The sequence below is a fragment of the Columba livia genome, chromosome 14 (genome assembly GCF_036013475.1).
Source record: "Columba livia isolate bColLiv1 breed racing homer chromosome 14, bColLiv1.pat.W.v2, whole genome shotgun sequence".
Taxonomy (NCBI): domain Eukaryota; kingdom Metazoa; phylum Chordata; class Aves; order Columbiformes; family Columbidae; genus Columba; species Columba livia.
The window spans coordinates 19,841,074-19,855,020 of record NC_088615.1 but is presented as its reverse complement, the minus strand read 5'-3'; the positions used below and the strand labels follow the sequence as shown (position 1 = coordinate 19,855,020).

At 50.1% G+C, this 13,947-nt stretch overlaps 2 protein-coding genes across 2 annotated transcripts; one reads left to right on the top strand and one right to left on the bottom strand.

Moving 5' to 3' along the window:
• Positions 1-1,738: 1,738 nt before the first annotated feature.
• Positions 1,739-2,362, top strand: LOC135575430 (olfactory receptor 14J1-like). The gene has a single exon (XM_065030102.1). The coding sequence runs from the start codon at positions 1,739-1,741 to the stop codon at positions 2,360-2,362; it is 624 nt and encodes a 207-aa protein (XP_064886174.1).
• Positions 2,363-4,704: 2,342 nt separating this feature from the next.
• Positions 4,705-9,260, bottom strand: LOC135575429 (olfactory receptor 14J1-like; the record flags this gene model as incomplete). The annotated part of the gene is made up of 2 exons (XM_065030101.1): positions 4,705-4,797; positions 8,799-9,260. Coding segments are annotated over 2 exons (555 nt in total), but the record flags the coding sequence as incomplete, so codon positions are not given.
• Between the last annotated feature and the right edge of the window lie 4,687 nt (positions 9,261-13,947).

Sequence of the window (13,947 nt, the reverse complement as noted above, 5' to 3'; positions counted from 1 at the left end):
CTCATTGGTCAGCCTGGATGTCAGTCAAGCTCTGCCCCGTCCCTCCCCGCTTCCTCGCTGCCTCACACCTGTGGGCAGAGCACCCAGAGTGTCCTTGGCTCTCAGACCAGAGCAGTTGCAAACATCAGCTCCGTCCTGGGCTGTTCTCTCTTGTTCTCAAACTAAATCCAAATAATGACCGTGCCAGCTATGAAAAAGTAAGGTTTCTAACTGCATGAGGAAAATTAACTCATTTTCAGTCAAACCAACACAGACCTGAAGCTCTCCCATGCCAGACCAACAAAGCTAGAGAAGTACTAAAGAAATTATTGAATAAAATCATACCGTTTGGCTGTTCCCCTTTTTATGGCAGAAATAATATGGACTATTTTTACTCTTCTGGGGGCAAGATGGGATCAATCTAGTCAAAAGGGAGAAAAAAAGTGTGAATCAAGCAATCTATAAAAAGACAACTAGCTTAAATGTGACAGGAAATTAATGTAAAATGTATAAATGTATTGCTAATTAATTTACTGAGAATTCACATTACTTAAAGAATAAGAGAAAAAGTAAGCCCTTTTGAAATATTGTATGGGAGACTCTATTCAGTAAACTTGACCGAAAAAATGAATCAAATGCATATTTTGGGGAACCAAATGCTCACTGAATACATGTTGTCTTTGGGAAATAAAAACCATTTATGGCACTGGCTGTGCCTGTGCCTTCCTCCTGACCTGGAGATCCAGTCTGTCCTTGACCTGAAAGGACAAACCTTGAAAGAGCAGTGGAGAAGCCTCTGTGTGGGACTGTTGGTAACACTGTGAAACATAAAGGAACCGATTCTGGGAAACATCACATTAGATTAAAGAAAAGTACAGAGACTGTGTAGAAATCAGAAAAGATCACTCCTTTTACACTAGAACTTAGAAAAACATAATGAACTGCATTTGGACTGAAATAGAATCTTATACATAATTTGATTGTATTCAAAGAAGTTTGTTAATATTCATTGTAGCATTAATCTTAGCCTATTTTCTTTGTAGAAATTTGTTTAAACATATGACAGTTACATAAAACTTTGCCTGTTATACAGTATAGCAAGTTCACTTTTAAATCAGGAGACTCCATGGACCCAAAATGTACATTTTATAATGATCTGGAAAACCATGCAGATAGCTGAAAAGACCAGTTGTTGAGTTTGCGTGTATTACCTAAAGAATTCAAATAAAGGGGTTCTTACAATAGGAATACCTCTCTTTATTAATGTATCCTGGGAAAACACTTCCTTCGAAGGTTAGTCAACCTCAAAGATTCAAAACTGAATTAGAAGAGATTTGGAAGCCTACAACAGTCAGAAAGCCTGCAACAGTGAGGCACACTGTCTTTTCCTCTGTGAACAGGTCTCCATGCCCAGAGGCAGCAAACGTCCAACAGCAGCTCCATCACCCAGTTCCTCCTCCTGCCGTTCACAGACACACGGGAGCTGCAGCTCTTGCACTTCTGGCTCTTCCTGGGCATCTACCTGGCTGCCCTCCTGGGCAACGGCCTCATCATCACCACCATAGCCTGGGACCAGCACCTCCACACCCCCATGTACTTCTTCCTGCTCAACCTCGCCCTCCTCGACCTGGGCTCCATCTCTACCGTTGCCAAATCCATGGCAAATTCCCTCTGGGAGACCAGGGCCATCTCATATGAAGGCTGTGCTGCACAGATATTTCTGTTTATCTCTCTTCTTGCAGTAGAGTTTTAATTTCTCATGGTCGTGTCCTCCAACCGCTACGTTGCCATCTGCAAACCCCTGCCCTACGGGACCCTCCTGGGCAGCAGAGCTTGTGTCCACATGGCAGCAGCTGCCTGGGGCAGCTGTTTTTTCTATGCTCTTCTGAACACAGACAATACATTTTCAATACCACTTTGCCAAAGTAATTCCTGGGACCAGTTCTTCTGTGAAATCCCCCAGATCCTCGAGCTCTCCTGCTCATATTCCTATCTCAGGGAATTGGGGATTATTGTGGTCAGTGTCTTAGTAGTATTTGTCTGTTTTGTGTTCATTGTGGTGTCCTATGTGCAGATCTTCAGGGCCGTGCTGAGGATCCCCTCTGAGCAGGGACGGCACAAAGCCTTTTCCACCTGCCTCCCTCACCTGGCCGTGGTCTCTCTCTTTATCAGCATTGGTGCATTATCCTACCTGAAACCTCCTTCCATCTCGTCCCCATCCCTAGACCTGGCAGTGTCATTTCTGTATTTGGTGGTTCCTCCAGCAGTGAACCCCCTCATCTACAGCATGAGGAACCAGGAGCTCAAGGACACCCTGAGGAAACTAATGGCTGAATGCATTTCAAAAGCAATAGACTTCCTGTCTTCTGCACGTCACTCATGATACAGAACTCATTACAGGCTCAGACTCTCTTTTGTATAGTATAGTTTTTGATGGGTTTTGGAGTTGGGGGAGGCTTACTTGGTTTTGCTTTTTTTAACTGTGATAATATTGCCCACAAAGTAATGCCTTTTTTCATTCCACTTCTAATTCACTGTCTGCATTTATAGTTTGAGTCACAGACTGTGTAAATGAGAAGCCATGCTCTCTGTGTATTTAAACAAAATAAAGGACCTTGCACTGAATTGTTTGTCCGAGATCCTTCGAGACCTTTGTGAAGCTGAATACAAAGTGTGTGTGTGCAGAGCTGAAGGGAAACGGTCTCAGCACAGCAGCTCTGCCAGGGAGCAGCAGCCTTGTCCTTTCCAGAGCTGTTCTCCTTCCACTTCCCCACTCTCCTGTGAGCCCTTGTGTTGGTGTAAGATCTGAGCACTCCTGACCCTTGGTTACAGTCCCGCTGTGTGTCAGTCCTGTGACCACAGGCAGGGACAGGCAATGGGCACTTCTGTGACAGATGTGACCTCCAGAACAGCGTCTCCATCAGCACTGGGATCTCCTTAGCACAGTGCTCAAAGGCTTAGGCCTTTTTCCATAGTCTCTCTCAAGAATATGTGTAAGGAATAGACCCTCAAAAGGCTTTGTTTTCTGTGGGATCAGTGGGATGAGATCAGGGTCCCAGTTTGGCTTTCGAGGGACTTAGAGCTGGTGGTTCAGGTTATGGTTGTTGGTGGCCAGCACCCAGGCAGATGGTGGATAAGGCAGGGCAGCTCTGAGAACCCTCCATGGCCACCTCAGAGCTCGTGTGGGAGGCCGTCACAGCGACAGTGACCAACATCAGCTGGGTCTGTCTCTCAGCCTGACCACTATGTCCCTGCAGAGTCACCACAGCCTGGGCATCACATCTCACTCACTGCACAGAGCAAAAGCCCCAGCTCGGGGGCTGTGGGGAGTGTGGGAACAGGGTGCAGGAACAGCTGGCCAGGCCAGTGCAGATGTGCTCTCCTTGGGGAAAGGCTCTGTGGGGAGATGGGATGTCCCAGGAGAAGAGCAGGGCACCGTGTGTGTGCAGACACTGAAAGAGAAACACTTTTCTGCCATGGGTGCCAGTTTGGGGCAGGCTGCCCTGTCCATGGGGCAGCAGGAGCTGCCTGAAGAGCCCCGGGGCCAGGACTCGATGCTGTCCTGGGGAGTGGGGCTGGCACAGGGTGCTGAAGGCTGCCTGGCATCGGGACATCCTGAGCATGGTGGCCAGAGAGACACTGTCACTGACCTGTTTCTTCCATCTCACTCTACAGGGCCTGCCCAGACTGGGCTTTCCTGCTGGTCTGGGCTGGGCTGGAGTGAGAGCAGGATGTGGGGAGAGCCGGGGAGGAGCTGGGCTGTAAAGTGCCCCAGAGAGGAAACCACCCGTGAAAAGATGAAGTGTGTGAATGTGCATGGTGGGGGCACACAGCAATGTTCTCACACAGCCAGGCCTCCTGGGAGAGACATGAAAGACCAGCAGAGCAGGGTCTGGTCTGTGCCCAAGCTCCTGGACAACACAGGGCACCTACTCCAGGACAATGGTCACAGACCAGCCCCTCGCAACTACCTTGTAGGTCATTGTCCTCTCACCACAGCTGAGAGAGGTTGTTCTTCCCTCCATGGAAGGACACCAAGTGACTAGATCAGAAGTCCAAATTTTCAACGAGGCGAGATGTGAGAATGCACATTGTGTGATGGGGGAGATGAACCTGAATGAGCATAAAAGCCATCAATTATTGCTGTGGAGGCCATGGAGGCTTGTGGGACAGTGTATGGAGGTCACTTCATGTTGAGAGTAACTTCCCCAAGAAACCACCTGAATGGAAGAGTCATGCACTGGATGGTCTGTCTCCAGAAGGCACCTGCGCCTTGGCTACGGGGATTTCTATTCTCATAATTTCATTCTTGCCCTAGATAGAGTTCTGTGACCTCAATGGAATTGATAACTTCTGCGATTTTGCCACGTTGCTGGAGACTTCCTGCAGTAATACCGTGGCACTCATGTTTTCATTATCTGCATTTTAGAGCCAGTTTTCCTCTTCCCATTCACATGGGCATCCTGTGAATGCATTGCTGCTCTTCACCCCGGTGCAGACAGGCAGAAGACCTTCTCCACCTGGCCCTCTCACCTCACCAGTGCCACTGTTTTCTACAGCACTCTCATGCTTGACTGCATGATGCCAGAACAGCACTCCTGAGACAGTTTGACAAAGCCTTTTTCCTACACCATCCTCACATCCCTGCTCAACCTGCAGCCCAAGAACCAGAAAGGTTGAGCAGAAGTAGAGCACTGAGAAAGAATGCCAGGAAAGCTTTGAGGTTTATACAGAGACCATCAGAGTTGTTGACCTCCCGTTGCCTTCTGAACAGGCCCAGAAGACCTGGACGTCATTTGCTGTGTCCCAGAAACTCACCTGGAAGGACAGGATATAGAGAAAGCCTTTCGTGTGGGAAGGGGCAGAGAGTTGCTGGTGGAGCTGGCTTGGTGTCTCTCTGACACATCTCTCAAACACCCCAGAAAAGTTGTGGCTATCAGGAAGGTTCCATGGTCCTCTGAGAAATAGAATATCAAAATTGTCTTCAAGTAGGTTACAAAGGAAGATGATTGGTAGAGTTACAGGCTGGGCAGCTTCACCTCAGTCCCTGGGGAAGTGATGGGGCAAATGCTCTTCCAGACATCTCCAGGCACTTGAAGGAAACAAAAAAGAGTGCAGAACCTGCATGGGAGGGGAAAGTAGGGAATGTTGTGTACCTGGACTTTAACAAGGCCTTTGACATGGTCCACCATAGTCGTATTAGTGATATCTGGATGGAAAATAAAGATGAGAATGTGTGGGGGAGTTTGGCTGGATGGTCAGGCCCAGATGCCATCAGTGGAATGGACTCCTCCTGGAGGGCAGTCACTGTTGGCATCCCTCAGTGACCAGCACTTGAGACAACACCTGTGAACATTTTCATTATCTCCATCTATGATGGGTTAGAGCTCACTTTATGGTCCCTTGTGGATAAAGGCAAACTGCGGGGAGCCCTTGAGGTACCCCATCAAGTTCACCTGCCTCAAGCAGCACAGTCGGATAGGATGACATTCAGGTCTCTTCCAATCTGAGTTATTCTATGATGCAAGGAGTCTTTCCCTTGGAGAGGTCTTTGAAGACAAAATAGGGAGAGGATGAAAAAAAGCCAGTGAAACAGAAGTACATAGAGAGAATGTTGCACTCTAAATACAGAAGAAAAATTGTTTTCAGAAGTGGCTGCCTAAAATTATTCACATAAATCAAGAGAACATGGCCAAGGGCTCTGGTGAGGCTGAAAGGCCACAGAGGACCGAGGTCTTTGTCCCCCTGGCTACGACAGTTGCATCTGTCTCAGAGACCTACCAGGATAAACTCTGTTTTGAGGCTCTGGATTCTCGTTGCCCCTTTTTGGGGAAGCCAGGAGGGGTTGTACAGTTTCCTACACTTGACCTTGCTCAAACTCACACCCCACTGCTCCAGGAAGAGCCCTGAGCCACGCATGAGGGATCTGCCTTCCCAGGGCCTGGGGTCAGGGTTTGGCCTTTAGGCTGGTAAAACAAACCACGGATTTTCTCCACAGCAGAACGACCTGTACAGTGCCTTTTCCTACCTGCAATCACAACCTTCAATTATCTTCTCTAACGAGTCCATGGAGAGTCTTTGTCAATAATGACCCTCAGTGGGGTCAATCAATGTTTCAAGGTGCTTTGACTTGCGCTTCTGACTTGCACATCTTGAGCAACTTGTTCAGTCTCCTCTCAGTTTCTGTAGTTCATGGGCTAAGGGCCAAATACACCATGGGGCTCATTAAAATACAGAAAGTATTAATGAACTATTTCCCTTCCTGTAATTTTCTTCAAGTCTTCAAGACACTACAACTAATTTGAGCTGTTTCATGACGTAGCCACAAGGTAGGCCATTACAGTCAGATGGGTTGACAAACAGATGGGTGTAGGTGTTCTATCTTGTGGAGAGGATAAGGGAACACTTCTCCCTCTTCCCTTAGAATCACAGAATAGTTTGGGTTGGAAGAGACCTTAAAGATCATCAGGTTCCAGCCCCCCGGGCCCACATCTTCCTTCTGGAAGCTGGGTTTGTTATTTGCCTTTTCTGGGGCTCTTGGAATCTCCCTGATCTCTCTGGATTTTCCAAGATGTTTGAGAGAGATCTCACAATGACTGCAGCCAGCTCTAATGGCACCTCTCTGGCCCTTCATACACCAAAAGTTTTCTCCATATCTCACAGTTCCAGGGGAGTGCCAGGGGCACAGTAAACACCTGTCTAGCTCGTCATTTAGAAGAGAATTAGAAGTGAATTCTTCCTGTGTGCCCATGACTCCAATGGGGCCTCTGTGCCACTCACAGCTTTCCTGAGCATGTTTTAAGTGTCTCCCTTTCTGCAAACTTTCTGGTCCTCAGGCTGTAGATGGGGGGATTGAAAAGGAGCATGAGGATGGGCTTTGTTAAACTATTCAAGAGGGCTGTTGTGGGTATCAGGAGACACCTCAGCCCTGTGGTGTGTCACCCATGTCCCACGTCATGAGGAATGGACACAGGGACCTCAGTTCAAGGAAGTACAACTGCTGCATTCAGGTGATTTCCTATGGGATGTTCCTCCCAACATAAAGTGACCTCAAGACCTTGTCTGTGCCACAGGCCTTCATGGAACCCCAAGGAATAGCTGATGATGTTTGTGCTCACTTGTGTTCATGTCACCTCACGTACACGATGCACATGCTCACTCCTCATCTGTTGTCCTGGTTTAGTTAAAAACAAGTTTCTCTTTTAGTGAATTTGCCTGTCAGCTAAAGCTTCATATTAGCTGCATTTTCCTGGAAAGTCAGACACAGGTTTTGGTAAACATAGCAATGGAATGCCAGGTCACTGATAAGGACAGATGTACATCTTGCGAGAGGGGCAACGAGAAAACAGGTGACTAGAAACTGACCAACAGAGTATAGCACCCTGTTCACGTGAATACTTCATATAAAAGTGGGATATCATGAGGATCTCACCCCTTTTCCTTCTGGCCAACATTAGGAGAGGACCTTGCTAGTATTCCCTGAAAATTGAGGCCTAGTGACAGACTGAATCCAGCTCTGGTTGGCTGCAGAGTCCAGTCCAGATTTTCGGGTGCCGGCCCCTCATCTGCATGAGCAGTTGCTGGGACTTTCAAGATTGGTTTTATATATTTTGTATTATTTTCTCTATTTTTATTGGTAGGATTAGTAAAACATTTTTAATTTTTCCAACTCTCTTCTCTCTGTTCTCCTTTCTTTACCCATCGCCTGTCCTGAGTGAGATGGGTGGAGAAGAAGGGACTGAAGAAGGAAGGGGGAGGACAGGGGGCTAACACCCACATCTGCCACGGTTGCCATCCTGCAATCCAAACCTCAACACCTGTATAAAGCAAACATGGACTGCTGAACTACTCATTCAGTGTCCCTCTGTGGAGGGAAGAACAACCTCTGAGGGTGAGAGGCCAGTGCTGCAAATGGAGGTTGTGAGGGGGCAGCTCCATGATGATTGACCTGAGACTCCTACCAAAGGGGTGTCCAGTGCACAGGGGCACAGCCCAGGCCCTGCTCTGCTGGTCCTGCAGGTCTCTGGCAGGAGCCTGGCTGTGAGAGGACTCTGCTGTGTGCCAGCCCTGCACACACACACTGTTCAGCTGTACAATGGTGTTTAATCTGTGGGTCACTTTCTTGGACATGTTCTTGAGATAATTTTTAAGAAGACTTAAAACTTCAGATCCTGCCCTGAGGAGATCACCTTTCTATCTGGAAAGGCTGTTCTGAGGCCAGTTCTGTGACACAAGTGCCCATTGCCTGTCCCTGCCTGCGCTCACAGCACTGACACACAGCAGGACGGTGACCAAGCTGCCAGAGCACTCAGGCCTTGCACCAACACCAGGGATGAGAAGGAGAGTGTGGGAGTGGAACCGGAACAGCTCTGGAAGAACAAGCGCTGCTGCTCCCTGGCAGGGCTGCCAGGATGGACTCTTTCACCCTCCTCTCATGAACGCAGGAACCATCCCTGCAGCTCTAAAAAGGGCTTGCAGGAAGGATATAGAGAAAAACCAATCACTAAAGAGCCCTTTATTGTGTTTAGAGACAAGGAGAGCACGGCTTCTCATTTACACAGCCAACAGTTATAAAAGAAAAGCCGACAGTGAATTAGAAAGGGGATGACAACATTATCACAATAAGAAAACCACTAATAACAAGAAAAAATCCAGATGACAGGCTGGACCTGTAATTAGCTACATTTAAACGGCTATGTAGAACGGCTATGTAGAAGCAGATGGGCAGTTTATTGCTTCAGAAAACACTAAGATATGAGTTTCCACACAGCATCCTTGAGCTCCTGGTTCCTCATGCTGTAGATGAGGGGGTTCACTGCTGGAGGCACCACTGAGTACAGAACAGACACCACCAGATCCAGGGATGGGGAGGAGATGGAGGGGGGCTTCAGGTGGGCAAACATGAGAGTGCTGAGGAACAGGGAGACCACGGCCAGGTGAGGGAGGCAGGTGGAAAAGGCTTTGTGCCGACCCTGCTCAGAGGGGATCCTCAGCACTGCCCGGAATATCTGCACATAGGACACCACAATGAACACAAAACACCCGAATATTAGCAAGACACTTATCACAATAAGGCGAATCTCCCTGAGGTAGGAGTGTGAGCAGGAGAGCTTGAGGATCTGGGGGATTTCACAGAAGAACTGGTCCAGGGCATTGCCCTTGCACAGGGGCAGTGAAAATGTATTGGCCGTGTGCAGCAGAGCATGGAGAAACCCAGTGGCCCAGGCAGCTGCTGCCATGTGGACACAAGCTCTGCTGCCCAGGAGGGTCCCGTAGTGCAGGGGTTTGCAGATGGCAATGTAGCGGTCGTACGACATGACTGTGAGGAGACAATACTCTGCTGTGATCAAGAATGCAAATGAAAAGAGCTGTGTAGCACATCCTGAGTATGAGATGGCCCTGGTGTCCCACAGAGAGTTGGCCATGGATTTGGGGACAATGGTGGAGATGGAGCCCAGGTCGAGGAGGGAGAGGTTGAGCAGGAAGAAGTACATGGGGGTGTGGAGGTGCTGGTCCCAGGCTATGGTGGTGATGATGAGGCCGTTGCCCAGGAGTGCAGCCAGGTAGATGCCCAGGAAGAGCCAGAAGTGCAAGAGCTGCAGCTCCCGTGTGTCTGTGAAGGGCAGGAGGAGGAACTGGGTGATGGAGCTGCTGTTGGACATTTGCTGCTGATGGTCATGGGAAACCTGTCACAGGAGGAAAAGACAGTGACAAGTGACTTCTCTGAGCAAAATCAAAGCCATTTCTCATACACTCTCCCCTGCTCCACACCCCTTGTCCTTTTCCAGACCTTCCTCCAGCTCGGTGTCTGAGCCCTGGTTGGTGCTGGCTGGAGGTGCCGTGAGGAGCAGGGCCTGTGCCCGCTGGCTGCCGAGGAGTCAGCCCCTGTGCTCTGCAGCAGGGGGCATGGGAACGGGGGGCAGGGGCCAGAACTGGGGTTCAACATTGACATATGGAGCCTTGACATCTCTCCCTTTCCTAAGGTCTCACCACCCTACATTTAGCCCAAGACAGGCACGGCTCATTTCACAAAACAAACAGCATTTTCATGATGTAACATCTCTGTGTTTCTGTGTTCCTTAGATAACACTAAGGTGCTACAGCATAGGTTTGCATTCTGGTGGGGAGCTCACCGCTTGGAAGGAAACCTCAAAGACAGCAAAATGTCCTAATAATGTAATTTGATTGAGGGAGACTCAGCTCATTCCCCAGCCCCACAGACTGCATTGCCCACACCCCACGGGTCAGAGCAAAGCTGGGCCACGTGTGCCCATGGACACACCTGCAGGAAAGGACACACAAGATCAGGCTGTGACTCTGCAGCTGAAACTGCCATCCCCAGAGAGCCTGACAGCAAGAACAAGATCCCAACAGCAGTGACCCAGAGCAGGGGAGCAAGAAGGAAAATGCGGTGAGGGTGGGTGTGAGAGAGGCCAGGGCAGAGGCAGCCGGGCACTCAGACAGCGTCACCCTTCCCCAGCTGTGCAGCCACCTCCCAGACACCAACACTGCTGGGCAGCTGCTCTCAGCCCCTGTGCTCTGCAGAGGAACTGGAGCTCTGGCTGCACAGGAGCTGCTTCATGCCTTGGAGCCCCCGGCCCTGAGGGCAGAGGCTTTGCTGGGTGGGACAGGAGGCCAGGGGGCTGCTCACAGGAGGGATCTGCACTGCAGGGGATCACAGGGACTTTTCTCTCTTCTCCCTCCCATAACAATTCTGGGTTTGGCTTCCTCTCATTTCTGATCATTTCCCTGCTGCCTGGAGATTCTCCCCTGGGAGGTGTTTCCCTGTCCATGTCTCTTCCCTGTCAGTGCTCAGAGACCATCCCACCCTCTGTGCCCTCCCCCTGGCCCTACAGATCCTGCCTGTTCACAGGGCACTGCCTGGGGGCATCTTCCTGTTTGCAGGCTGGAAAACAGGACAGGTCAGACTAAGGCTGACGGGTCCAGCCAAGGTGATGCAGGTGCTGTGCACAGGCAGAGGGGTGGGGAAGGGATGTCATGAGCCTTCTGGCAGATGTACTGATCACTCAGGGTTGCAGTTCAGGAGTCTCAGTGACTTGTTTAAGCATGAGAGCTCATTTTCATTTTATCCTTTCCTGCACCCCGCAGCCCTTGGGAGAAGAAACTGAAAAGACAGGCTCAGGAAAGCTCCTTATCTGTAAGCTAATCCTTGCATTGATCTTCTCCTTGAGGCATCCCCTTGGAGAAATTCTGGGGGTGATGTGGATGTGTGAGAAACCCTGACCCACACACCACCCTCTCCACAGCAGAAGGACCTTTCTTGCCCAATAGGGTTTGCTCCTCCACCACATCTTCTCCCCTCAGTGTTGATGGGCTCTCCAGGGCAGGCTGAGCGCTGACCCTGGCAGGTGGCAGAGTCCCTGCCCGGCACAGCCCTGGGGTGCAGGGACCCTGCTCTGCAGGACAGCCCTGGGCACCCCTGCCTGCACATTTCCATTTACACCCCACAGCCACCCTGGGGACAATGCAGCATTCATGTCTTGTCACTCTGACAGTGCAGAAGGCAATCCCTGCTCTGCAGCACATCCTCTCCTCTGATCAGAGAATCTCTGAGACCTGTACTTACATCTCTCACAGGCTCTGCAATGTGACAGCTTTCTGAGATCCTACCAAGATTTGCAGATGCAATGTCTTGTAGCCACAGGCTTCATATCTCTGAAGATTTCTCTCCAAGTGACATCTCAGCATCCTCCCACCCCAGACTGTGTTTCCCTCTCTCTGTCTGGCTCCTGTGCCCTTGGTGCTGCAGGCAGAGCCCTCAGCCCTGCTGCGTGTGCAGAGGAGCTGCTCCTGGGCAGAGCTGTCTCTCTGCAGCGCTGCTGCTGCCACGAGCTCCCTGTGTCCCAGGAGCCCAGCCCAGCTCAGCAGCACAGGAGCATCACAAGACGCTTTAATGACCCCTCTGGTGGCTTTGGTGCTGAGTCCATGGACCTCAGACCCTGGAGGAAGTTGATGAAACCTCTCAAGAAGTCAGATTCAAACTCCAAAGTTTATCATAAGGTTTATGGGTCACACTGAGGGACACTACTGAGAAACAATACTCAGGTTTGGTTAGAGAAGAAAACTGGAGGCAGAGATGACAGGTCAGGAAAAGCAAAGTAAAGGTCTCTCTGATGCTGAGTAAACCTGGATGTGTTTCATTAACCAAAGGGCCAAGATCTGACCCCCAGCCCTGGGAAGTCAGATCCTGTTCCTCCCACGTTGCTCAGGGCCCTTCCTGGGACAGTGTGATGTGGGGCTGTGCAAGGCCAAGGGCAGGACTATGGTCCCACACCTCCCAGGTTCCTGGCTGGGGACAAGGCGGGTTTTGGAGCTCATTGACAACATCTTCCTGACAAGGGTGACTGAGGAGTCAGTGGGGTGAGGTGCCCTGTGGGACTTCACACTTACAAACCAGAAAGGGTTGGTCAGGATGGCACAGTCAGGGATGGGAAAGTGGAGCTGAGGCTCCTGGGAGATGATCACAAGGCCAAGAGCAGGATTTCAGGAGAGCAGGATTTGGCCTGCTGAGGGACCTGCTTGGGTCCTATGGGATATGACCTTGGTGTATGCAGTGCTTTTCTCTCCCATTTCCTCCCTCCTCTCTCCCACTTGCTGTTGTGCAGCATTTTCTACCCTTTCTCAAATACAATATCCCAGAGGTGGTGCCAACATCAGTGAGTGGCTCAGATTTGGCAAGAAGTGGATCCATCTTGGAGCAGCTGAAATCGGCCCTGTCTGACATTGGTCAAACTCCTGTTGTCTTCTCAGAGAGGTGACAACTGTAGCACACTCACACCTACCCCCAGTTCCAAGAGTTTGTCATGTAAACCCAATAGAGAGTGACAATGTGTTGGGTGTTACAAACTACATGATCATGTAGAAGAAATGGACAAGATCTTCTGTCAGCAACTCAAGGAGGAAGTCACCAGTCAATGAGCAGGTTCCTATGGGGAACTGTATTTGCTCTGACATTATCTGGCCTGGCAAAGTGGCAAGTGCCAACAGTCCAGAGGATCTTGGGCCAACTGCTTAACATGTCTGCATCGTGGGTTAACAAGAGTGATGCTCAACTGGATCTGGAACTGGGAAACAAGGAAACCCTGGTGAGGGATGTGAACATCAGTGTCCACCTTGGCTGTTGTGATCAGGACACAGTGGGGTCCCAGGCACCAGAGGGGAGGGAGGAAGGCCAGCAGCAGAGCACAGGCTGGTGGGCTCCAGAGGAGAAGACTTTGTCAAACTGGGGGTGCTGATTCAGGTGGTGCCATGGGAATCAGCTCAGAAGGGTGAAGGAGCTCAGGAAATCTGATCAGCCTTACAGGACAGCCTGCTGCAAGCACAAGAATGATCTATGTGAGAACCAGCGAAATGAAGCATTTATCTCGTGAGGGTGTTTGTCTGAACCGATGGAGCTCCAGGGCACAAAGGCAGCACACAGGAGGTGGAAGCAGGGGAAGCTGCAAAGGAGGAATTTAGAAACCTTGTCCATGGATGTGGGGATGATGCCAAATCTGCCCTGGACTTGATACCTGCATGGGAGGCCGAGGGTGGCAAGATGAGCTTACACAGCTTCCTTACAGAAAAAGACCAGGGTAACATAGACCTGCTGCTGAACTTCGTAAGAGTAGAATCAGACAGAACTGAGGTTCTTCATGGCTTCTTTGCCTCCATCTTCATCAGCAAGGTCTCCTGGGACTTTTTTCCTGAAGGCAGGAGTCTGGAGAACACCCAGCAGTGGATGGGGCTCAAGTCAGGGGTGACCTGAGCAAACTCAGACACCATTACAGAACAGGAGATGGGTATCTTGACCAGCTCCCTGAACACAAGTATCGCTGTGCTGTTGCACCTGAGATTGCCAGGAACACCCACCTCTTGGTCCAGAGTTGTGTGATTCCTTTTGAGGTGTCCTGGCCTGTCTCCTTGCTCAAGTGATGCTTTAGCACCCACTTCTCTGACACATTCAGT